The 26,294-nt window shown below is 41.8% G+C and overlaps 1 protein-coding gene across 6 annotated transcripts in view; it reads left to right on the forward strand.

Annotated features, from left to right (window-relative positions):
* The window catches only part of RARB (retinoic acid receptor beta), a 192,749-nt gene that overhangs the window by 150,051 nt on the left and 16,404 nt on the right, over positions 1-26,294 (forward strand). For all 6 annotated transcript variants that reach the window (XM_027880987.1, XM_027880986.1, XM_027880990.1 and 3 more), the window contains one exon: positions 21,326-21,486. In XM_027880987.1, the coding sequence (XP_027736788.1) occupies positions 21,326-21,486 (161 nt within the window). The remainder of the gene's footprint in view (positions 1-21,325; positions 21,487-26,294) is intronic.

Here is a 26,294-nt window from a genome sequence, read left to right on the forward strand (position 1 = left end):
CAGGCTGCAGGGACTGTCACTGTACTTGATGATCTTTGGGATCCTGTCAGACACAACCCAGCCCATTCAGCAGGGTGCAGTGCAGAGAAGCCCTCCATACTGGCATAAACGTCTACAGTGAGCTCTAATAGAGCAAAATTATGTTTATAGAGGTACAGAATTGTTCCAGATTGCTTCAGTGCACTGAAGCAATGTTCAGATTTGTAAATCTGCTTACGATTAACCTCTCTGGAGGGAGGGCAGGAGGAAGGGAGGGAATGCAGGGAAATTAGCATGAAGAGGAGAGAATCCAGTTTCTGTGCTCTGTATTTGTTTTTGGTTTTTTTTTAAACTCACACAGAAATGTCAGTTGCTCCTTTTCATGGGCTTGAGTATTATAATATATAAATGTTCATGCTTCTGAGAACATATGATCACATTCTGCTACTGAACAATAGAATGAATGGATTTACTTATTTTCATTCTGGTTTAAATTGGCAACCAGGAAACATCAACTTGAAGAACTGTCATGTTTGTATTTTATATTTTTCTTTAATTTTTTTTCAGACTCCTTAGGGAAGCATGATTCCATCCTCAATGAGTAGCTAAGTGGAGGGCTAGTCTGCATAGTTGCGTTTGAGACATTCATGCAGATTCCACTGAAGTAATTTTAAAGCAAATTAATTAGAATGCATGAAATCTTTATTTAGATGCTTTTAGTCAGAACTGAACTGGTTTATTTTTATTCTTTTTAGCCAGCAGGAAGCACTGGATTTAGGAATTGTTTCTGCTTTGCTACAGCTAGATTTTTAACTGAATGCCTAAATACCACGCAGTGGCTGGGGGCTTTTTCAGAAATTCCAGTGCAGTTGCCTCACCTGTTAACTCGCCTTGCTTTCTCGAGGGGCAGGAGCTAAATATCAGAGTGGAAATCACAAACCCCTGAATTCTGTTCTGGGACTAATTCCTCTCTCTAAATGCTATGAACTGATTAGACTATCATTCCTAACTTGAGAGGTGAAAATGGTGTCTTTTTACAGGGGCTGGAAGGCTTTGTATTGCAAGTACTTTGAAGGTAGAAAGATGTAAACTGTGAAAAATACAAATTAAGAATTTAAGTTTATAGATAGTAGGGAAGCTGTGCCCCAGCCATAGAGATCACATTTTTTAAATTTTGTTCATTAAGATTGGATTGGTTTTGAGATTTTCAGTTGCTGGTCAGATAGAAAAGGTTGTATTTATTTTTTTCAGGCTGAGAAATTGGTAACTTTTAAAAGTTAATGCCAAGCTTTCAATATCACTGACAGGGAGATTTTTTTTAAGATGAGAGCAAAGCCAATGGGAAGGGTCTTCCTGCAACAAAACCCACAGTGCTCCAGTGTCAGCCTGTGCTCTGCCAGAGATAATGCACACTTTGTTATGCTGGGTGGCTGAAAATGATCTATATACAATTAAAATTCTCTTGTAGAGAACTGTGTTCTACTTGTTGCACATTGTTTCCCATGGTTAAACAAGCATTTCTTGCTTTTCATATCAGTTTGCTGTCTTCAAAGAAGCAGATGGGCTCTTCTTTTCTCCTTTTGGGGTCTACCTCTTTTGTGCTTTCACCTTTCCACCGGTTTTGCATAGCTTTCACTTGCCAGCTTTAATGTTTAAAGGAGCAACTTAGATTGAGTGTTATTATCCATAATTTACTCTATGTTCTGTGAAGATGGTTATGTAATAGCAGTAATTGCATCAGCTCACCTAATGAGCTTTCCCTCCAGTGCCATGTACAGCAGATTAATAGCCCATGAATTCATTTGCAGCTCGTTGTCTCTCAGAAAAGTATTTCAGGCAGCAATTAATAAACTGCTAAAGAAAATAACATAAAAAAATGATTTTTTTTTATTATGTTAACTCTACAGCTGAACAATTTATTGGCACCTTTCATGATGCGGCTAAGTAAATTCTCTCCTAATTCCTCAAGCAGAGTGTGATTAGTGAACCCTGCTCAACTCAGGACTCTTTGGTAATTAGTCTGATCTTTATATCCTGAAATGTTGGGGGAAAGTACGAGCAGCATCTAAGATCCTCTTTTTCTTCTGTTCCTTGCCTTTCAGGCATTACGCAAATAGCTGTAACTTTAAACTGCAACACGCTAGTGCTGCAATTTTTTTTTTCCCCCTCATTCTTGCGTAGAAAACCATAATTGTGTAAGCTGAGAATTGAAGACCTCGGCCAATAAACAACCCCTGGCACTGTTTCTGTGCTGCTTGTTGTGGGCTCCAGCATCCCGTACCTCCCAAGTGGTGGGACAGAGCCCGGAGCCAGGGACCCAAGAAGGGTCAAGGGGCGCTGCTGCCCTGAGAAAGGTAAACCAGCGGTCAAATGCCACTGGAGAGGGAGATTGCAGGAGAAAAGCATGGAGAGGGAAGACAGAGCAAGGAAAGTCCCACTTTTAGCAGTGTAAAAGGGAATGAGATGATTAAATCCGATGGGAGAAGAGCAGCAGTGAGATGCCAGGACTGTGAGCATCTCTGTAGGGAAAATGTCTGGGGAAAGAGGGAGACACAGTTGCACGTGGCCAAACTTGCCAGGCTGCCCTAGAATTACTATTTCCATGCTGTTTATTTATTTTATTTTTTTTTTGGTGGTGTTGATGTTTTGGAATTTTTTTTAAAATTTAATATCTTTATCAAGTTTTTCATGTTTTACGTAATTTCTTTTTCAAAAGAAACAGTTATCTTCCTGCCACCACCACCCCTACTCCCCCAGTCCAAAGGAAGCACTAAGGCTTGGCTTGGCTTTAAAAGTAGTAAAATATATTTTTTAAAACCTTTTCCCTCATTTTGGGCCCTTAAGGACTGAGTAAGCATAAAGGGAATTCCTTCAATAAGCTCATACAGAGATTGATTACATGTCCTCAGCTGGAAGTTACATTAAGACTTATCCACTAAGGTATAGCTACCGTGGTGAACTTTTCAACGCTCTCTGCTGTCTCTATGACAACACAGATCCTGGCAGAAGTTACCAGGGCTCGTGTGCTCTCTGCAGCCTTTGTCTGCATCCATCAATCCTAGTCCTCAGCGACTGTAAATGTGTGCCTTTCTTCCGTTTTTGCTTAACAAGGTGTTTTATTAAATTTGCGACACTTCTAAAGTTATTATGCTAATCATTTGTACTGCAGTACCTGACCATGCTCTGAAGGAGGAGTACTGTAAGAAAGGATTTTCTGAATGGCTCTTAGTCTTGTCCTGTGGAAGAAATTGAGCTGAACTACACAGAGTCCTTGTGCAAGTAACTTTTCTTTCATTATAGGTGAAACATGGAGATAACTGGAGCCAGCAAAGAGTGTAATGAGCATACAGTCTGATTTCTGGTTACACCTGCAGCACACTCAGGAGAAGTGTTTGCTTCTATTCAGTGCTCTAGCAAAGGCCTCAGCCCCTATTGAACTCTCCCTTGCTTCAAGGGAGCACTTGTTGTCAGAGCCCATGGTGTGGCTAATGCCTGTCTGTTGGTGCTTGCAGCTTAGGTTTCTGAAGTCATCCTGCCATGTGCCACTTTCTCAGGAGATTCAACTCTTCCTTGAGGACAGTTGGCACTGAGAGAGGTCTAGTTTTTCTTTTTCACAATTTTAGGGTGTTTTAGGCATTGTCACATGCTTTCTTCTGTCAGTTTCCCAGTAAAAGGCATTTTGGGCAGATATCTCTTACAAAATCACTTCTCAACATGGAATTGTTTTTTTTCCATGGCCTTTTTCTGTTATTTCTTGTTCCCCATTTTCATTTATAGCATTATTCCAAATTGTGCGTGTGAAGACACTGGCTCTGTGCATTTGTGTTGCCATTGCAGGTAGCCTTTGCCTGCTCTTCAGTTTAGTATCCCAAAGGCTTTCATGGCAAGGAAAACTCCAGGTTATCTTTTCTGCTCTGTGCTGTGCTGGGCAATGCTTCAGTAAGAGCAGATGGGAAATCCAGAGGTAGCCAGTCCCCACCCAATCCCTGCACTCCTAAGCACTATGCTGAGGCCACATTTGCTTGTTCATGCAGACATAACTGCTGAGACCCCAATCCCATGACCTCAAAGGCTTTGTTTCAGAGCTCCCATTCTTCCTTTTATGCACTCAGTTCACTGCTTCATATTCCTCATTCGGATCATCTTCTTGTTTTGGGGATGCAGGGCATCTTTGATGCATCTCTTTCTCCTAATTGCCATTGTGCCATGTGGCTTGTGCTTTCTCTACTGGCACCTTGTGGTTTCTCTGCTATCTTTTTTGCTCCCTTTGAATGCCTTTTTTTTTTTTTTTTCTTATTTTGGGATGCTAAATCCAAAGGATGGAGAAATGTCGATGAGATAAGTATCAGTCTGGGAACGAGCAAATTGCCAGTGTCTTGGGCCTTGAAGCTAAACATGGCTTATTTGGTTGTCAGGCCAACCTGAAAATGTTATCTACAGTAGCCAAGGTTCATGAGAAATGCAGTAAATTGTTCCCAAGAGTTCTGGGAAGTCTGAACTGCAGCAACCCAAATGTGCCTGAAGGACTCTGTATCAGAGGAGACACGTATTTGGTCCTTCCTTTTAGGAGAAACATATGTGAGGATGTATACATCCTCCTGATGGGTTATATCTGCAAACTTGCTGCTTTGTTTTCCTAGTGATCACTTTACTGGAGATGGTCTTGCATAGTGTAGATGACTCTGCAGCAGGCAAAGAAACAAAGCTTGTGCTGGCTCTCTGCAGAGAGCAGCTCCTGTGCTGATGGTGTGGAAGACAGAAAGTGTGAGCTCAGAAACCAGTAAGATCTCAAAGACAGTTTAGGAAGATCTCTACATAAGTAGATGAAGCCATGGATTTCCCTCTGCTGCTGTCAGGCTCTTAGGACTTGCTTTCATCTGGTCTATGAATTGTAATAGCAGAGGGAGTTTTCCATTGCTGTGCCTGTGATAAGCCGGCTGACACGTTGCAGCTCCGCCTGCTGGAATGCTGGCCCTAGGACTGGGCTCTAAAAATAGCCTCGATTTGTTTTTAGTTTGACTTTGAATCACATGCTCATTTTAAAATACATCGGAACAGTTAATCTCTAGTTCTTCAGCGCTCGTGTGGAAAGTGTAAAGGATTTTTTTAAAGTAGATGGTGTACAAGCAGTAGAAATAACACTTTTTCTATCCTAACTTAAATAAAACTCAGCTGCTAATTCTATAAAAGGAAAAGGAAAGATCATAAGGCATTGGGATTTTTAATTTGCTTGGGTCCAAGATGAACAGGAATGCTTTTGCCCAGTCTTACTTTACTCCAGTACTTGTTTGCATGCTTGCATGTTTTTGAAAGCTCTTAAATGTTTAAATCTAGGTCTCATGAAAAGTCTCTCAATCAGGCAACAGCTCTGAAACCTGACTTCTACAAGTTGTAGCTTAAAGCCCTACAGGCGGTGCCTGTGGCTGATCAGCTTTAATGAGCTGTGGGATCATTTCTCAGTGCTGTGCATCCATAACCAGTTGCTTGTTGTTGATATAAACAGATTTGGTAAGTAAATGTGAGGAAATTGTCTGACTTTGGAGAGATTTACCTGAATTTCAGCGTTAAAACTAAGTGGAATTCTTCCTTTCCCCTGGCAAAAAGTGCAACAGAAAGCAAACATGCTTTTAGTTGGATTACAGGCATGGTTAGTCATCTGACAGACAGTTTTAATGGAGTCAGAAAGACATGCTGGGGAAACATGCTGACCTACTTTTCTTTCTGTCTTTCTTTTTTCAAACTTTTAAGCAAGCGAAATGTTAATTTTAAAACTCCCAATAAAGTTGGACTTTGCGGAAGGATCTCATTTGGCAATTTAATTTATTTACACTTCTGCTTGGGGTATGATAGATGGTTTAGGTAACTGAATTTCATCAGGTTGTTTTTGTTTCTGGTAGGAAATTGGGTTACATCTGAGAAATCCATGTTCTTCCCCCTTTCCAGGACAGAGCAATCAACTTCAAGTTAATGAATGATTTAAGCCCAATCCTCTGAGGGAGGACTTTACAAACCATTTAAAATGACGGACTAACAAAGCGTATTACATTTGTATAATTTCAAATGCATTATATTTTTAAACATTTCTTGTCTTAAAACTTGTGGGAAGAAGGATTACTGGCAGTCAGTGTTGTGCATTTTGCACTTTGGATTGTTTTTTCCTGTGTTAAGTAGCTCGATGCTCCACCATAAATATTTTCTTGGAGGCAGAACTCGGTGTATTTAAACTTGGGAAACTGTTAACAGTAAAACTTGAGAGCCTGAAAAAAAAAAAAACCCTTAAATTAAATAGGAAAACTTAGCACTGAGGATGAACTAAGACATCACAAACAGAGATACTAAGTTGAATAACACTGGATAAAAAGGGAAGGCATTTTAGAAATGCTACAGACATCACCTCCCTCTCTCCTCAAACAGGCACATGTGCACTTTGTCAAATGGCTGCGGTGCCAGGTCTCTGGCACAGAGGGGTAGGCTTTATTCCCTTGGCAGGTAGTTTTGGTGAAGACATCACTGCGCGGTTGAAGGAGCAGGAGAGGACATCACTCCTTGACACAGCGGTCGATCCAGAGACACTGTTTTCACCTGCTCTGTCTCCTCCTATTTCCATCATTAGCAGATTTTCTGCTGTCAGTCAGCCCTGGTGCAGTGGGTGCTGCTGCAAATCCTTTACCTCTTCTCATCTCTCTGTGTTTTTATTTTAACTCCCAACTACCTGATTACAGTTTGTGTTATGGAAATAGTAACAGAATGTAAGAGAGGTAGAAGAAATGGGAATTGTTAGGAAATGCTGGACTTTATGAGGAGCAGTATTATATTTCAAAATCAAAATTATATTTCAAAGTTACATGTTCTCTTACGAAGCATAATACTTTATATATTGTGTATTTTTAGAGGATGTTCCAGTACCAAAGATTAAGGTTTTATTTTTTAACGGTTTAAAATTAAGTGTAAGATGTTTATATTGGCTAATGCATGAGAGTTTTTTCGATATCTCAGAAAAAAAAGGCTGATATTGGCATTGCACAGGTTTTAGCCATTTGGTAACACAGAGACAGTAGAGGAGGCATCAGCCCAGGAAGACAAATCAGCAGTAACTGAACATCCTTATGTGCTGAACTGCTGCACCTCGCGTGTTCAGCATCCCTCACTGCACCGTAACTGTGTGAGCTGCTTCTTACACGCAAGGACTGTCTTTCCCCTGTTTTTCTTGCCATGACACTTCTTCTAGGTGACCCATGACATGGTTTGTTTTGCTTCTAGTGGAGACACAGTGGGAAAAGCCACTCAAAAAAGTGTCACATCTGAAATTCCATCAAGGTGTGTTTTTTCCTGATACAGAAAAGCTATTGATGCTGGAAGATGAAGCATGAGATTAGGGGAGCTTTTGTTGCTCTCTGTTGGGCAGGGAGCAGGCTAGGGCTCTCGTGTTTCAGATTAGATGTCTCTTGGAGATTGATGTAGAAGTCCTGAGCTAGTGTGTATTTGGTTTTGTAGTTAATGTTGTACTGTGCCACACGTTATCCCTTTGGTTATCCCTTTGAGTAGCTCAGGGATCAAACTTGTATGATCCAGATCCCTGGAACAAGTGACGTGGACAAGTGCTAGTTCATAAGAGTCTTTTGACAGTACTTTTCTACAGGAAGGATGTTTGATTTGCCCCTTTTGGTAGTTTGGAAGAGAAGCTCAATGCATGCTTTTTTCTTTTTTTTCCCCCCTCTTTGGATGCCTCTTCAGGTGAACACTGCTGTTAAATCAGAACATCCAGAAAATAATTTTAAAATGAAAAGGAGTGCAAATAATAATAATAATAATAAAAAAGATAAAAAATGAAAAGCAAGAGGATAGCTGTTATTAAGAAAAAGAAGCCCCTTTATGTTCAAACCTCTCTCATAACACAGGAAAAAGTACACAGGGGCAGAGGAGAATAAGCATAAATATTTTATTCCTTTAATTCTGCAGGAGGCTTAAATTCTGCTTGTCCTAAAGAGAGTAAAAGTTTTTTCTTGGCAACTTTTCCTCTTGTTTTCTAAGTCAGTTATAGCTACTTAACATGTTTATTAGGAACATTTTTCGTGCTAGAATTAAAGCACTGTAAGCCATGAAAATACATAAAACTGTACAGGCATATCAGCTACGTCTCACAGGTTATGCAGTATAAGCCCCGTGACTTTTGTGGTTTTCTTTCTTGCTGTGGGCATGAAATGGTGAGGTAACCCCATGGTAAAGGGGCCTTCCACTAATGGAGGAGGAATATTTAAAAATATTCCCTAGAAACTGGGGTGTGGGAAAAGTGAGGCAATTAAGAGAAATCACTAGATATCCTGTCTTAACGGTTTATTATATATATTTTTAATGAGTATTTAATCTCTAATGCTGTGTGATGGATTAGAAAAGAGGGGGACTCAGGCCTCTTTCTGTACATACTTTTATGTTTCCCCTTCATTGAACATTTTCTCTGGGCAAATTGTTTAACTTGAGCTGGTTGGAGGTGTTCCAGCACAACAAAGCTCTGCAGAAAAATAACACTGGGTTGAATCCCAAAATGCAGATTGTCTGCATTGTTCTGTTTTGCAAAATCAAACTCAAGGATGAGTTATGAGGGGGGATGGGAAAGAGCCTTGTCTGTTCCTGTCCTCCACGATGTGCATCCCAGGCCCTGAGACTTGCCTGAGCTGTGTCTGCCACAAAGCCTGGGGCTCTGGGGCAGTCCTGCAGCTGGCTGGGCAGGTGGATGTTCAGCAGCTCTTTCAGGAACTGAATAAACCTCTGCTTTTGGAAATCTGAGTTTTCAGCCAGTGCGTCCCATGACGGTTGTAGCTCTGGAATAATATTCTGAGGACCTCATAGAAACTCTTCTGTTAGTGTGTCTTGCATCTTGCACTTGCCAGTTTTGGAGACCATCCTAGCTGCAAGGAAGCATCCAACCTGTGTGATGAGTTCAGAGCCCAAACCCACACTGTTGAGGGACATGAAAGACTTGTCATTGGCACAGATGAGATAAGATGGAGGTGGGAACCATTAGTAATGCCAGTTAATTCTGTGCTGGGTAGTCATTTCTAATGCCAGCTATGGATCACCACCCTTATTTAGTTAAGGACCAGCTATGTGTTGAATTCAGTCTCCTTGCCCAGCCCTTGGCTTCCCTTTCAGACGTCATCTCGTGTCCAAGTTGCATCCTTTGTTTTCATGGAGAAGTCTGGGAAAACTAGGTCAGTTTATCCAAGTAGAAATTATTATTTTATTGAGTTAACTCTGTGTTGACCTGCTGCCTGTTTGCCTTCTCAAAATGAACTCCCTTGTGTGGACAAAGTCTTGCCCTGGAAGTTGCAGAGCCCTCGGTAATCACTTCGATTTCAAATCAACAATAAAAAGGTTGCTTTTTTTAGTATCTTGCTGTTTCCTGGAAAAAAGTGTCTGTCTGCTTTACTCCTTGTATGATCACTACATCAGGTTGATCTGGTGTACTGTGAAAGTGCTTAATGTAAAAAGGTTATGTGCTTGCTTTACTGGGGATATTTAAAAGATCTTACGGAGAAATCAGGATTTGATGCCACTTGACCCTGTCTGACAGAATTAAGCTCTTTAAGCAAGTCCTGTAGCTACTAGCATGCCTTCTTTTTAAAATAATCTGGTCCACTTATTCCTGCTATTTTAGAACTTCAGTCCCAGACAAGAAAGCAATTTTTTTTTTTCTTAAATGAAAGAATAGTTGGAATGTATTTTAGAAGAACTTCTTTGGCATTGTACATAAAAGATAAGATATATCAAAATAGACAGTCTGATAATTAGGTACAGGCTTCTGGAGTGATTCATGTCATAACGTGAGTGCTGAAACAGCTGAGGTTACTGCAGGTGTGTTAAAGGAATTCGACCCCGTAATGCTGTGATGCTTTTGCCTCTACATAAAGCGGGAGTACAGATGTCCAGAGAGCCTGCATTAATAGATGAGAAGCAGTATTTGTGTGTGTGAATTATGGATGGAGCAATGTTCATTACATGTACAAACAGCAGCCTTTGTCTCCCAGTCACCATTTGCTTTGAAGAACAAAACCTGCTGCTGTCCCAGGCGCAGAGATCCTGGCCGTGAGCTGGGGCTTCAGCTGCTGCAGGTTGAGCCTGGCTGGGGCTCAGTGCCGAGTAACGCCATGCCTGGGCAGAAAGGGATCCGAAGAAAAACCTGGAATGGAAAGGCCTTACAAGTGCCTCAGCTCGTGGGTGTAGTGCTTCAGGGTGGGCAGTGAGATGCTAAAGCTGGAAGTGAATAAACTTGTTTACCTATGGCAGCAGCCAGCTTCAGCAGGGCTTTTATGGGAATCTGGTGATGTTGCCAGCCTGGCGCTCCCAGAGCCTGCTGGCTGGCTCTGCGCGGCTTTCCTGAAATCCTGAAATGGAAAGAAAAAGAAGTCCCCTGACCTCAGTCCTTACTTTCTCCTTCAGTTACAGTTTGAGAAAAAAGGACGATGTAATGTTAAGGAAAAGTACCCCACCCCAACAACAAATCTGCAGATTGTTTATTCCAATTGCTCAGCTCTCGGGAAGGCAGAGGACTTAAACAACACGCCACAATGCAGTGAGATGCAATAGTGTTGTTTGAGCGTGCTATTTTCCCATTTGATGAAGCCTTTCTTGTAGTAATATGCAAAACAGTTTTAAAAATAGGGACTGTTCTTTAAAAAATCCAACCCACCTGCAGTCCAAGGCCCCTGGCCAGTGCTGGCCCACCAGCTGTCTTGGACTGCATCGGTGTGAGACTTTTTTGGGCTGATCTTGCAGTGCTTTTAGGTCCTCCTGATTAAGTGGTACAGTTCTTCCCTTCTCTTGCTGCTGGGCTGCCTCTCATGGTGGAGCAGGTAATTTGGTAGCAGCTTCAGCCAGCTGAGAAGGAAGCCCAAGTAGGGAGGCTGAGCATGGCTGTGGGGCTCCTGCTCTGTCCCCCCTGCCCTCTGCTTTGAGGGCCAATCCTGGCACCTTGAGAGATGAAAATAACCTCCCAATCGCAATTCTATTTTATTTTGTTTTAGTAGTAGGAGTATCAGCAAGCCTTTGCCCTTAGGAAGGAATGTGTGTAAGTTCATAATGGTGTGTTTTCCACATTTGCTTCAGAGGAATAGGTAAACAGTGGCTGAGCTATTTCTTTGCTTTTATTATCCCTGGCCTAGTGGGAGGCCAGGGCTGCAAGCTGTAACGCAGGCTAACGCTGCGATTCAAGACTGCAGCTCCCTTTCTTAAAACATGCCGGGAACAACTGTTCCTCCGCCTTCATGAGCTCAATTTACGGTTGCGGGAGGCAATGTGTTCTTTGTGCTTGATGAAGTACACCGAGCACGCAAGCCTCTTCAGACGTGTTGTCAGTTGGCAGCTCTCTCGCTAGATGCACCTTTACACAATTGCACAAGGCACCAGGAGGTACAAATGTGAAATTTAGCCTTGGGGGCAAAACAAAGAAATGAAACTTAGGTATGAATGCGGTGTTATCCATCTGCAGATACCGATATTAGACCTGATCTCCCACTACGCTACTGTAGTTCTGCACTAATAGGACTCCGCTGCGGTCGGTGGAGTAGCACCACTGCAAGACAAAAACAGCAGTGGGGATAAGTTGGGGCTGTTATCTTAATTCTAGTAAATAATGTAGGAGTGAACCCTCTTTGGGGAAAGCTAGACTGTGTTCACTGCATGAAACCACCCATAATAAAATGGAGAAATGCAGTGGCACGCTGTCTTGGTATTGTTACTGAACTTCTGTTCTTCCTTCTGGGGATCCATTGCCCTGGGTCCTAAATGTCCATGTGCGAGCAAAGGGAATGGGTCTTCTAGCTTACCTCTGTTGTATTTTTGATTTTTTTTTTTTTGTAGCCTTTCCATTTGCTGTCCCGTAAAGTCAGTTTTGTCATACATGATCAGAATTTGTCCTGTAGCTGAGACTCAGTCATTACATTGAATGAATGCGCTTATTATGGAAAGCTGTTTAGTTGAAGGAGTCTGCTAATGGTGTTGTCAGGAAAGAGCTTGCAATTTGTCATGGTAGGTAGCTTTCCAGTTAAGTAAAACACAAGGCATGTTCTTTTCTTCTTTTTGTGTTAGGAGGAGAAATAAAATAGCTGCTGCAGGTTGAAGTGAAAGTGCTACAGTCTGGCCAGGCAGTGGGCAGGAATAGGGTGCAGTGTCTGGTCTTAGCTTGCAGCCATGCACTTCTCTGGCCATCAGCAGTCCTGGATAATGCCCAACAAATTGAATTGAGGACTTTGGATAACCCCAGCATCTCCCAGTTGCGAGGCATTGTACTACCATAACTGTCTCCTAAGAGAAATTCATGTAATATGTGTAGATGAGTAGACTGATTTACCTTTTGGTGACCCCAGAGAAAAAGGTCAGGTTCAGGGTATTTTTACCTGTAATCAGTTATCCATAAAGAGTTAGTGTACCGGGCTTCAAGATTGTAGCTCAAAAGGGCAGTTGCTTTGAGAAGGTAGCTTGAAAGGGCACTTCAACAGCTGAAATCAGATGAGACAGATTTAATGGCCTCTTAGTGATTTCTGACTGAAAGTTCAGAGTTTGAAATTTAGGGATTTTTTTCTTTACCTGGCCTACGGTAAAAGAAACTCACTATTGCTTAATAGAAATTTATTTTCAGGATGAGTACTTAGAAGTGTTTTTCAGCTGCTGTGTATACATTTGGTCACTTCAGCCATCAGGAAGAGAAAGAATAATCACATTGCACTTGTGGTCTTGTATATTTTTAGCTAATGTGTTAAGACATTGCAATTCCAGAAAAGCTGTCCTCTGGTTCCCCAGCGTATTTCTTATTAACCAGCTGCATGGAGAATTTTATCTAGACTGCCACAGAAGTTACTAGTAAATCCACTGGGATCTCAGCAGCCAAAACAAGGGATAGTAAGCACAATACTTTGTTTCCCTGAGGATTTGAGTTTCATGGGGATTCTGCTGCAGGCTGGCATTTCATGGTGGGTTACCTGCAGGAACCCAGTAAGTTTGGGAAACCTCCCTAGATGGAGTGATTGATTCTCAAAGCTCCTTCCCATTTCTGCACTGAGCAGGGAAGGGGAGGATGCTATTACTCTGCAAATCTGTTGCAAGTGGCATGGTAGATCTTAATAAAACTTGCAGGTTTTTTGTTGAGAATAAGAAAGTGACGGATTTCATGCAGAATGCTGAGAGAGACGGGGCAGGACAGGAACTAGGAGGGAATAACAGATGAGTAGGTTAACTCAACAGCAGCACAAGATGTGCAGGGACATTGCACGACCTGCCTATGGAGATGCTCCGTCTTGCATATGGGAATTTCTGACTATATTAAGTAACTTGAGGTGTTGCCCATGTGAAATACAGATAGAAATCTATCAGTGAGTAAATTTTGTCTGAGTCAATGAGTGTAGCTAGGCTATTTCCATTGCAGATGTGTTCGTGGATCTTCATGGGAAATATTAGTGATTTATTCTGCCTGCAATTGTTAATGCTAACAACCTTCAATGGCTCTTTAAGCATCAGCTGCTAAGAGTGTGTGGAATATCCTATTTCACACTGCCAATTAGTTGACGATAATAAAGCACTTTGAAAATGGAAATCACAGGGCAAATGCCATTTAAACAGTTTATCATTAAATGTATAATCACATCTCTCCACCTACTTTGGTTGCAGTATGGAGAGAGATGGTAAGGGAGACCAAGGTGTCTGCTTTCATTTCATTTTGTGGTATAGATATTGTGCCCTATACATCCTGGCTCTGACTCAGCTGCTTCTTGTGCTCTCTCCTCTGTCTGCCCACACCCACATACTGCAAAACACATTTTCTTCTGATTTTGTTCCACTTGTTTGCTGTACTTCTGTTTTTGCAACTTCTTCATTTCTCATTTATTCTTAGAACCTGTTCAGAGAGGTTTCCATGTGTATTTATGGAGTCCTGATTTTTATTCTTTGGGCAGTAATTACTGTGTTTGGCATGTTCTTCAGAACTTGAACCAGTCCTGAAATACTATAGTCAATATGAAGGTCAGCCTTAGTGATATATTCACACACTTGGAAACAGGTTAAGGGCTTTTGGTGTTTGGGCTTGTTTGGTTTTTTTGTCCTGTCCTTCTGCAACATTCAAGCAAAATCTGCCTGTAGAAACATTTGTTTTCCTTCAGCAGTAGTTTCAGGTCTTGGACTGGCAGTTCTAGATATCTCAAGTATGTTAGCTGCTCCTTTTGGCTTCTGGATGTCTTAAATCAATAATAAAAAAAAAAAAGAAAGTGAAACAATATAACTAATAATTTAAAATAAATAGATAAAAGAATACCAAAGGCATACCTTTCAGTTATTTTCAAGGGGTATTTTTCTCTCAGCCTGTTGTTGTGCATTAGCTTTTCAGTTCTGATCCTAAGTCTGATTTCAGTTGGTGTTGTTTTTCTTCAAGAGGCTAGAAACTCCTTTTTTTGCTCATTCCCTTTACTAATATTTCAGGAATGTTTCAATAGCAGGTGCCAAATTTCATGTCAAAAATAAAATTTTCAGTCTGATGGGAATCCTTGAAACCACAGATCGAGTTTCAGGCTAGTTAAATAAAGCTGTAGAGCATCCATTTGTATCATTCATTCATATAATGAAACCTGTTCTTATAACTCAGTTCTTGATATATTAACCCTGCAGTTATCCTCATACATAAATGGGAGATGTGTTGCTTTCGTCAGTTATAATAGGATATAACCATATAAATCCCCTGTGCATGAATGGAAAAATAGAGGCCCTTAGGCTATGGGTATCAAAGGTCTCCCCTATACTTACAATAGCCTAATAAGGTTATTTTGAAGGCATAGGTAATTACTCACAGACTCCCTATAGCCAATGATTCATTGTTCACTTCTGAAACATTTCGAAATGAATTATGTTTTAAACAAGCAAATTCTTGGCCTTCTCCTTTGGCGGGGGGAGGGAGGAGAGGGAAGAGAACTGGAGGGACACAAAATTCCACCATTTTCTGTGTTAAATAAAGTACACTGCTTGCTAGTTGAAAAGTCCCTGGTACTTGAAGCAATTTAAATACACTGCCACGCTTCTCGCTGCTTTGATTCCATGAACACCTATTTCTGAAATTCACATTTTGATGAAAATATTATTGTTGTCATTAATTTGATACTTAGAAAAGACTGTGGATCCAAGAGCTCAGTGCAATGAATAAAACAGTTGGAGTTAACTGTCCCTGGGGATAGAATCAATCACTGTTGTAGAAGAGGGTGACATTTAAAAAAGAAACTCAGAAGAAAATGTCATGCTTAAAAAATTAGATTTAAACACACTAGCTCCTGATTGATTTTTATTGCACTCAGATGGGTACACTGATTGATTATCAGCCTTACAAATGTTTAGTACCTTTCTCACTTCTCTAATAATCAGAATAATCTAATTTTCAATGTCATTTAAGTTACCGTATTCAAGGTTATAATAGATCATATTTCTAATAAAACATAGCAATTATGTCATGAATAATACAAAGCTGCAAGGCAGAGTTCAGATTCACCTTCCAAAAAAAAAAAAAAAAAAAAATCCACCAGTGGCTGGAAGGGCCTGTGTACGTGAAGGCAGCTGACAGGACGATGTCCTCTGGATTTGTGGTGTGTTCCCCTGTGGTTGAACTGAGGTTCCTTGCGCATTGACCAGAGCGGGTTTGCCATAGCTGAATGTTATTTCTCAATAGGAAACCCAGGGGGTGGCTTGAATTCTGTAATATATGTGCTTGCTCTATGCCTGGGGAAAAATGATAGCGTGCCAGGTGCTTATGAAATGTCTTCCATGATTGTTTCTCTGTGCTCCCTGTTAATTTTGATATGTGTCTGTAGAGAGATACTATCTCACTTAACTCGAGATGTTTTCTTGTGGCAAATGTTACCCAACAGCTGACATGGTTGATTTCTCTAAATCAGCTACAAAATATGCAGGTTTCGATGTGTTTTGATTTTGTAAGCCCCTCATACAACTGTGTACTTGCTATTGGCTTTGTCCATTAGAAATGAGAGGTTTGTGTTTGAAATGTGCTTTGCCTCCAATCGTTCTCCATATGTCAAAGCCCAGTTTTGGCATGGGAATTAGTTTTAAAATAGTTTCCTGGGTTTTTTTTTAATACTGAGCTGTTTTGCCTAAAAGAAATCATTATTTCATCTGGAAATCACGGCGCAGGAAAATCAGTCTATCTATAACTACCTGGTGTTCTGCATATTTTAATATGTTTGGCTTGCGATTGCACTGCTGTTAATGTGTAGACGGGAGTCTCACTGTTCTGATTTGATGGCTGTCGGTTTGTCAGGCATTCGTGTGTGGCTTTCAAGGTGGCTATTTTGTTCCTTTACTTACACTGGAGATGGGAAAATCAGCCTCTTTGAATTTTCCCATTTCTGTGCCTGCTGCCATCAACTCCTGGGCTTGGGAGCTGCCTGGGATGTGCAGCTGGGTGCTGGCTTTGACCGTGGGGTCAGAGAGCCTAGTTCAGCAGCAGAGCAATATCAAGGTTGCTAAGTCTCGCTTGTTTTGAGGTTTTCCATGGTGGGAAAGATGTCCTTATGGACTGCTATTCAATACCTTTAACCAGTTTATTGAAGAGTAATGCGTGGTACATGTGGGGCATTTATCCTGATGGAGCAAACTTGACTTCGGCAATAGGTAAGCGTTTTGCACATTTGACTAAAACTGTGCACAGCTGCTAACTTGTGCAGAATTAGAAATTTTTTAGCAGCTGCTTCTGGAACTGGAGAAGGCAGAGTGTGAAGGAGCCTTGCAAGGCTTGTGGGTTTCCACCCTAGCAAACAGCTTGGTGCTCCTGGAATCCCCGGCTGCAGTGCTGAGCTTTGGCCCCACTGCCGTGCGCGGCACCCTTTGCCTGCCCGGGCTGCCTGGTGTTCAGTAAGGGACGGATGGCCCTTACATACTGTCCCCTGGGAGAGCCAGCCTCTGCCCAGAAGGGAGAGAACTGGCAGGTCTGCAGCGTTCCTGCCTCAGTTCACCTCCCATTTCTCTTCTCATGGGGGTTTGCAAACAAAAGGAGTCTTTCTGCAAACCTACCTTGCGCCCCGCGCTGTGCAATTACTGACTTGCTCTGTGTGCTTTATGGTGCTTTTGAGGTTTGTTAGCTTAACGAGTAACTTCCAAAATATTTGGGGACAAGAGAAGTGTGGTTTTACAGGAATGTGAACTAACTGGAAGCACTAGTAGTTGTTGCTACAGGAACAAAACCAGTTAACTAGTACACAGAACTCTTCAAAGGTCACGGAGATCTCAGAGAGGCAAAATTGCAGTGATAGCGTTTCAAGTCATGAATTTATAGCTGATTAATCATTATAATATATGAAAGGTTCTGTCTGTCTATCTTTTGGGTGTCTGGGGAAACACAGGGTATGCAAGTAATTGGAAAAATTGCATTGCAAGCAGCAGGTTCTTCTCCACTGGACATGTTTGTGCCACCTTTGACAAAGGAATGTACAAACACTGGCTATTCCATGATTTTACTTGATTATCTAGAAACTGTCCAAATCTCTTGAGCTAGATCCCAGACCTTCTTAGGCCAAGCAGTAGCTGAGTTTTGTGGACCTGAGGGGCTTGTGTTTAAGATTGGCCAATTCTCTGCATTATGACATGCTTGAAATGATCCTGCTCAAGCAAGGAGAATTGCTGTGTGGTTACTAAATGAGAGCACTGAGGTCCTCAGAGAGAAGCCATTTGTGTCTTTCCTATACTTAGTTTCATCTACAGCAGGTCCTGCTTTCCTTGAAAAACACATGCGTCCTTCCTGCAACTTTTGCTTTGAAGCCCATCGCTTCAAGCAGAAGAGGAAAAGTCTATCTGAGGCTAAGGAAAAAGTGGCAAACCTGGGCTGAGGAGAACAGATTGAATGGGGCAAGAGATGATGTTTGCCTCTCTACCATCAGGTTAGGGAGCTGGACGTTTGAAGATAGGGGCTTGTCCTTAAACCTAAGGCAGCCAAAAGTGCCTCCGCCAGCCTGCGAACCCTGCCGCTGCTGCCTGGAGGTTTCTGGGTGTGGAAGTGCAAGTCCTGGCGTGTGTGCTGAGGGGACAGGGAAGCTGTCACAGGAAGATGGATTGGAGCAGACGTGCTCAGGTGTGGGTATGTGTTGCTCAGCCATCCAAGCAACGCTGAGACCTGGCTTCCTCACATATCAAGATACCTCTTTTTTTGTTCTCTTTCCCCACACCACCACTTTATTTGTTGTTGGTTTTTTTTTTTTTAAGGTTTTTTGAATTCCAGAATTTCTCACAGGGCAAGAGAGCTTACATACTGTCCCCTGTTGGGAGCTCCTAAATAATGCAGCCATCAAGTCAGAATTTAGTGCATAAGTAATGAAATTCATAACCTGAGTTTTCTACGGTAGCATTAACTGTGACACAGATTCATCACTCGTGTATCATCATTAAAAGGCAGTGGAATTGCATTGGGGATTGATGTGATCATATGCATGTAAAGATCAAGATACAAAAAGGTGTGACTTATGTAATATAAGCATAAGCTGTAATCCAAAATCCTTCCCACATGCGGTGTGACAGTTTCTGTTCCCAGAGCAGTGATGTTTTTTATATTTACAGGGTGAATCTGAATGTGTTTATATGTTTTTATTTAACTATTTTATACATAGTGTTGTCTTAATCTTTTTCTCTTTTTTTGAGTTGAATTGTACTTGTAGCTAAATCTGCTTAATAGTTCAGTGTTATTGAAATTCTTTATATGTTTGGAGCCTGTGTGTTGTACATCAGCACTTTATTACATTTTCTTACAGGGCATATAGAAGCACTGCTATGTCTAATGCAGTCTTAGTGAATAAAGCAAGAAGATAAATGTTATTCAGGTTTTATAATTATAATAAACGCTATCAGAATCGTATGAGAAAATTAATGATGAACAAATCCTGTTCTTAGTTTTCAGGGTGTGTTACTTCTTCCCTTCCTACCCTTTAGTGATTTGCACCCAAAAAGAAAGACGACAGAGCTGGGCCAATTTGGTGATGAGGGTTGACCAGCAGAGTTCTTCTCTGTTGGCCTTTGGAGGGGACAGGACTTCAGGGACAGCTGCAGAGGGAGCAGTGCTGGGGAGGAACAGGAAGATTGGCATGGTCCCTGCCAGACTTATCTCCTAGTCTGTGGGAGCTCTTGGCACCTGCTTCGAAGCCTGGCCTAAGTAATGCGTTCCACAAGGAGTTCAAAGCTGTTGAGGGAAGTAGCTGCTGGGGCCACCTGTTTGGCAAATTTGTCAATCAGCTTGTAGAGCTATAAGTAAACGTGACTTTCTGATGAAGGCTTATTGCTCTTTGCAGTTGTGTAAGAGTTTGCAGAATTTTCCAAGGAGCTCTTTTATCTCCCAAGTACAGCCGTGATTAGGATTTGCCTCTGAGGTGCAGTGACAGTTTGCAGCATTTGAGATGTACCTGTCAGCCCGGGATGTTTTTACAATGCAAAATACCATGCTTGTTCTCTGGTCTGGGATCCAGCAAACAAATCAGGGCACTGGCTTCTGGGGAATATTTGTGAAAGGAAGCAGAGGTGATCCAGTCTACCCCTCTAAACCTGACTACACTGCTAGCAATGAACTTTCACATGAAGATACCTTTTCAATCCACCCTTCCTGGCCTCCTTTGGGTCTGTGTTCTCTGAACACCAAAATTCCTGGTGTTCAGGGTTAGGCTTTAATCCAGTGCGGTGCTCAACATCCAAGCCCTGATCCAGCCAACCACATGACAGACTTTAGTGCAGGTTTGTCACACAGTTGAAGTCAAGATTATCCCTAAAATATGTGAATGATCTGGGTCAGAGTTCTCTCAGTTGCAAAGTCAAACCTTTAGTGAAAAAACGAGAGCTGTAGGAGTATGTGCCTAATGGCCTCATGAAGGAGAAACAATATTTGTCACATCTAGTCCTCGTTTTCTGTTACATACAATATGTATTTCTGTAGATGCCCCTGACTCTGATGCTTTTCCAGCCCACAGTTTTGTCTGCTCTTTCTGATCATTTGTGGTTCACTCTGTTGCATGTGGGAAGCAACCACAGAAGATGTGGAGATGGGCCTGGGGAACCCACAGGGGAAAAGAACTGGCACGGAGGTGGCTCTGTGCTTCCCTCCCAACAGCACAGATAGATGCACTTTCTGGGGCAGGACAGTACAAATAAGAATAAGCAGATCTTTGGCCATCCAAAAATCCCTGGCTATCCTCACATGTGCCAAAACCCACCAGCCGCACCCTCCGAGTTTAGGGCCTTGTTTTAAAATATCATGAGGTTTTGAACACTAATGATGTTAGGATTGGTTTTATTTATCCAGTAACATTTAGTCTTCAGGGTGTTTAATATTGACATGGGGTCTCGGGGGAAAGGAATTGATTTTGCTTGGCTTTGTTGTAAAGCCTTATGCATCTGGTTACACTTAAGACGTTAGCTTTAGCTAACAACAAGTCTCTTGATAAAATTCACAATTACTGGCAATACTGTGGACATAGACTTATCTCCTGGGCACGTTTTGTAAAATTAAGCTATTTTCATTAAAAGAACAAAGAGTAGCATGGTGATGGAGCAGCTGTCATATTTTATTACAGAACACAAATATGTGGGAAATCAATTACAGCACGAGTGCTGCATGATGCATATTTCCAGTAATCCCCCACGGCCGGGGGAAGGTAGAAGGCTGATCTGAGTGTAGAAGCAGATGGCAAGCAACTTTAGATAGCTTCACTGCCATTTTTACTCTTTCAAGTGTTTTGTGCTTTTCCTTTGATCTTTAGAACTTGAGTTTAACATGTTTCATCTTCTTTCATTTACTGTTTTCACATTTAACTTTCCTTTTAAGTAACTTTTGCTTGGTGGAGCTTGTATTAGTATGGGAGTTTGTTGTCTTCCATACTGAGATATTTAAGAAGAAAGACAGTTGCGGTCTTTTTTTAGTGTTGTTCACATCCAGTGAAATACCAAATGCATCACTACAGAGAACTTCACTGTTCACCATGCACAGCTGTAGTGATACAGGGAAAAAAGTCCCACCTCACAAAGTTACTGAGACACAATATATGTTACGTTGCAGTAGACTTCCTTGGAAGTTAGGTACTTGGAAGTGTGATGGTATCCCCAAAACAAACACCAGTGCAAGTTTGGTTTCATCATTACCCATTACATTTAATTCTTAAATTATTCTTGAATAACTATGCTTGCATTACTGCTCTCTCTGCATATAACATTCTTCACTTAAAATAATTCACATCCAGTATAAAAGCACCTTGCAGTGTTTTGAAATAGAGCAGCAAAAGCAGCATGGGTTGATCTGAATAACCCCATGTGATCTGTATCTCTGCTTTTTTTACAGCTGTCAGAAATGATAGGAACAAAAAGAAGAAGGAACCTTCAAAGCAGGAGTCCACAGAAAACTATGAAATGACAGCAGAGTTGGATGATCTCACTGAGAAGATCCGGAAAGCTCACCAGGAAACCTTCCCCTCACTCTGCCAGCTGGGAAAATACACTACAGTGAGTATGGTTTGAGTCACATACGTTCTGGATATGCCTGGAACTGACATGAGTTTTGGAGGCTTCAGGCATTTTAAATAGATGCAGTAGTAGATGCACTCCTTGCACCTCCTTAGTCATGAAAAAACACAGGTATGTGTGCAAATGCATGCTGGGGAAGAGAAATTGCACTTAACTGTAAGCTTTACTTAGTGCTATCACGAGAGACTGACTGAAGGATTAATCCAGCCAAATGACGAGCTCGGAGTCCATGAGTCAGTTACATTCCATCATTCATTAGAAATTTGTTGGCTTCCAAAGACGTGATCTCTGCTTGTGCGTCAGCAGATTACAACTTTGCAGGTGTAGGGAGTTCTTAAATGCTGCTGGATTACTGGTGATAGTCCCAAAGCTACCAAGGTCAAGGAAAATATGAAATATCTAAGTAAGTCAGTTTCCAAAATGCTCATTTGCAGTTTGTTCCTACAATCAAAGAATATCCTGAGTTGGAAGGAACCCACAAGGATCATCGAGTCCAACTTCTGGCTCTGCAGAGGACAACCCCCAAAATTACACATCCTTTCTCAGTCTACTGAAATACCACAAAGCAGCAAAAACGTCTGCTGCTTTTAGAAAGGAAAAATCAGCCCACCCTATCAAGAAGTTCAGTAACTGTGGGAATTTCTCCAGAGATGAGTCAGGGAAACCATTTTTTTTCTGTATGTGTTTATGTTGCTAAGTACAGGGAAGTTCGGTGATATTTATTGATGTCAGAGAAAATTCAGTGTCAAATTTGTAAATGCAGTAATAAAAAAGATGCTAAAAAATAACTCTTAGAACCTTACCAGTGGAGGAATGACTTTGCTGGGTCTAATCTTGTTGTGGGTTGCAGCAGCACTGGCTGTTTCAGCGGGATGTGCAGAAGGTCCTGAAGTAGTCAAGCATGTACTCTCTTTGCTGAGAGCAGGAGTTCAGGAGTGGCATGCCTGGGGCAAGGAGGCACCTGCCTCCATGGTCCTTGCCCTCCAGCCCCAGCTGAAGATGTGGAACCGAGCCCCAGAGTCTTTGAGTAAATTTTCTGCTATTGAAACAAACATTAAATTTCTCAGAGTGATGTAGACAAATCCCCGTGTGGCATCAATATTCACTTTTTTGGCGAGCAGGATGCTGTTTTATGGCGTACTCATCTATTTACAAAACAAAGTGCAAGGCTCAAAACTCTCAGGTCTACGTGTAAGACTTCTTATTTAAGTGCAATAAAAGCAAGCACATATGGTGTGATGTTAGGAAAAAAGTGTGGTTTTCATGTTGCTGAAAGTATTTTCACAAACCTTTTTCACATTTAATTCTGAGACCCACGTAAACTGGTTAGGGCTGGAGAAGATGCCTGTCCTCTGCATGCTTCTCTGGTCCTAGTCCTGCTTGGGTGGGATGTAGTCAAAGCAGTCAGTGTAGGCGTGCTGGTAAATATTGCACAGGCAGACCCACAGGGACTAGCGCAGCGTGCGAGGCTGGAAGCTTGGAAGCAGCCAGCTGGTGACATAACTGAAGGCAAAGCTGGAGACAGTGGGACTCACAGTGTGTCTTCAAAGAAATTCCTGGCTTAATGCCCTCCACCCCTCCTCTCTGCATGTGCTGTTGCATCCTTGTCTTGGAGTGAAGAATCTTCCCAATCTTCCAAACAGGCTGTCACACTCCTGCAAATCCAAGAGTGCCTCTGAGTAACTACGAAAATCTTTCCAGTTCAAAGACAGTGAGTTTATGCCGTGTAGGAGAGGTGATCGTATGTCCGCAGCTGGGACATGTGGCCGGGCTGGTACGTGTGCCAGGGTTTATTGCTCCCAGGCTGCCTTGCAAGTGGCCTGGTTATCCCAGAGTAACCTATCAGTGTACTTCCCAGCAGGAATGTGTCGGTATGTACTTATATTTTCTCTCTGAGTTAGCAGAGTGCACTGCAGCTGATGTGATGTGGTACTGCATACTGGTAGTTGCCAAAGACCCTGGAGGGATGAAAGATAAACCTGGGCACCTCTGCGCTTGCATTAGGTATTGGGTGCTTAAGTATCATTAATATTTTAGCTCTTGAAATGATACAATTGGATGAAATTGGAGCGGGTCTTGTTGCATATCACACCCACCACTGATGCATTTGTCCTTGGGCTCCTTGTGACTCCCATGATGAATCTGTGTACCTGTTGGAATATCAGAGCCCTTACTGACAGCACCTGGATCCCAGTAGTGCATGGATGAATCTGGTCTGTATATGGAGCACAAGTAGCCATGACCTGACCACACTCTCTCTGAGGCTGGATATTGGTCATTCATATCTCAGGCCAGATCAGACAGCTCGAGGAAAGAGATTTCTTGTTTTAGCATTGGTCTGTTGGAAGGCTACAGCAGTAGACTCTGCATGAGGCCAAGGTCCCTCCATGGTTTGGTCATGGTTTGGTGCCATACAAGTTTCAATGATAGAATTACACTGGAAGAGTTATTTTTGGCTTACATTGAATCTTTGAGAATGATGCAGCTTACTTCAAAAGGTGCATCAAAACTAATAGAAGTGGTGTTAAATACTGTCTTCCTACTGCATTCTGATGGTCTCTGTGTGAAATGTAGGGCATTTAAGTCTCTCATGTAGCTAAGCTCTGGCAGCTACTCCAGCTTTTTAGGTAGGAATTCAATGTTAATTCATTTTTATTAATGCTGCCTCTGCCCAGATGTGGCAGGGACAGAGTACCGCTGGGGCTGGACTAAGGGTCATCCTCACCTCCAGCTGCCTGTCAGCCCAGGAGCAGGGAAGAAGCCTTTCTGCAGCAGTTGAGGATATAGGAGGATCTGGGATGTGGAAGGTTTGTGTGCTGGTCAGAGGAGCACAGCTGCTGTGCCTGGACAACACCACCAGCTGCTGATCAAATGGCAGCACTCTGGCAATAATCTGAGACACTTTAAACAGAGACCAGAAGTCAAATAAAAAAGAGTACGCAGTCTTTTCTCTAAATGCTGAGTCCAAGGGGAGCTAGAAACCTACACCATTCTGGTCTTCTTGATAGTAACAATCTAGTATAGGTAGAAGATTGCCACCAGTCCTGCTTTTATGCCCGCTTCTGCAGGCTGTCAGTCATGAAGCATGGCGCTCTCACACTAAGGAGCACACAGATTGCTTTTATAACCTTAGAGTTTTTAATTTAATTTTCTAAGCGAGGGGTGAGAAGTGAGTGTATTGAACCAATGTGGATTCCCTTGAATTTCATTAGCTTTGCACTTGCGTACTGGTGGAAATGGTGGATGGGAGAAACTGTTCTGCAAGCGTGTCTTCTGTGTGCCTTTGGCTGTGTGATCATTCAGACTGTTTTAAAACAGGATTTTGTTTGTTGCTAAAAAGATCAAAGAATTTTAAGCATAAGAGTGTGAAGTAAAAAAGGCCCTACAGCGATACAATAGAAAAAAATTAATCTGTTCAGATGTTTGGCTTGCGTATCTGGCTCCTCTCGCTCTTGAGTGCTGCAGCCTGCATTTTCCAGAGGGAAAGGTTACATGGTGATTTTTTTCCCCCCTCCCACCCGTTGTGTATTTTTACCTGTTAAAAAATGGTTTCTGAGAAGCATTTGCAATTAAGGAGGTTTTTTTTATATCCATCTGCTCTTTAAAAAGAAAAAGTGTCCCTATCTGTAATAATTACCATACTTTGCATAGTTAATACAAGTCTACTTAAAATAATGGGAGAATAGCACTCACATTAAATTCCCTGGGTCATTTGATTTAACAGTTGCATTTGGTGGGCAGTGACTAGTATAGTTCTGCCAATGGTGAGAATCAGCAAGCTGTTTAAATGTAACAGATTCCAAGAGTCCATCATAAATAGATCTGTTTTATTACTGTCATCCAGGTAAGAGAGAGTGCCGTAGTAATTTCTCTGGAGATGTCATACTTTATAGTATAATTGAGTGTAACTACACTGCTTGTCCCTTGAGACTGGTATTATTTGTAAGTCTACAGCTGTGTTACATCCAGCCTTGTGATACAGGGAGGATAAAACAGAAAATAATTTTGGCTCTGCAGACCCTTGCTGCGGGTTCGTTCATCTGGGTTGCTGGAAGTGAGGAGGTTTCACATCTCTGCAGCATTCAGTCCTTTGTAAGTGCTGGGGTTGAAAGTTACATGACTGTTGATCTGTGCCATTGCAGAGGAATATATATCTGAACCTAAATATCTATATATAGATATATTTCCTCGTGCTGGTACTGAGCAGAAACGTGCTGTGGTCCTCAGTGAACTTGCTGGAGCTGGAGTGCATTGCTGCTTTTACTAAAGAGGCATCGAGAGTGTTCTTGATTAGGGCAGAGTGCCCCTGTGAGCCTTGTTTCCTTTGTAAAGTGGATTTTAAAGACAGTAGGGATTCTGCTACTGTGTATGTTTCTACGAGTACCTCATCCCGTATCGTTAATGTGGAGATAGAGCAGCCTGCAATGAAAAAACAAAAATGATGGAAAAAATGGGATCATTTTATGTGGCAAAAATGGCTGTTTAATTGGATTTCATAGCAAGGTTGGGCTTTTCCACTGATAAAGATGCCACTAGGGTGTATTACAGTATTGTTCCACCATATGTGCGCTGGTGCATAGGCCTGAAAAACATGTGAGACTGCTCCTGGAAAAGACACCCAAAAAACCGCTTCAGTAAAATATTCAGGAAAAGTCATAGCATCTGCATCTTTTTCACGGCATGGATAGAGGAGATCCCCAGGCAAATTTAATCAGAGTTTCTACTTCTACTGTGCATTGTTTTAACCCTGTGTTTTATTGTTCAACCTATACACTGATTTTGAGTTA

The sequence above is a fragment of the Empidonax traillii genome, unplaced genomic scaffold (genome assembly GCF_003031625.1).
Source record: "Empidonax traillii isolate 1590-97213 ecotype Southwest subspecies unplaced genomic scaffold, ASM303162v1 scaffold81:size2596050, whole genome shotgun sequence".
NCBI lineage: Eukaryota > Metazoa > Chordata > Aves > Passeriformes > Tyrannidae > Empidonax > Empidonax traillii.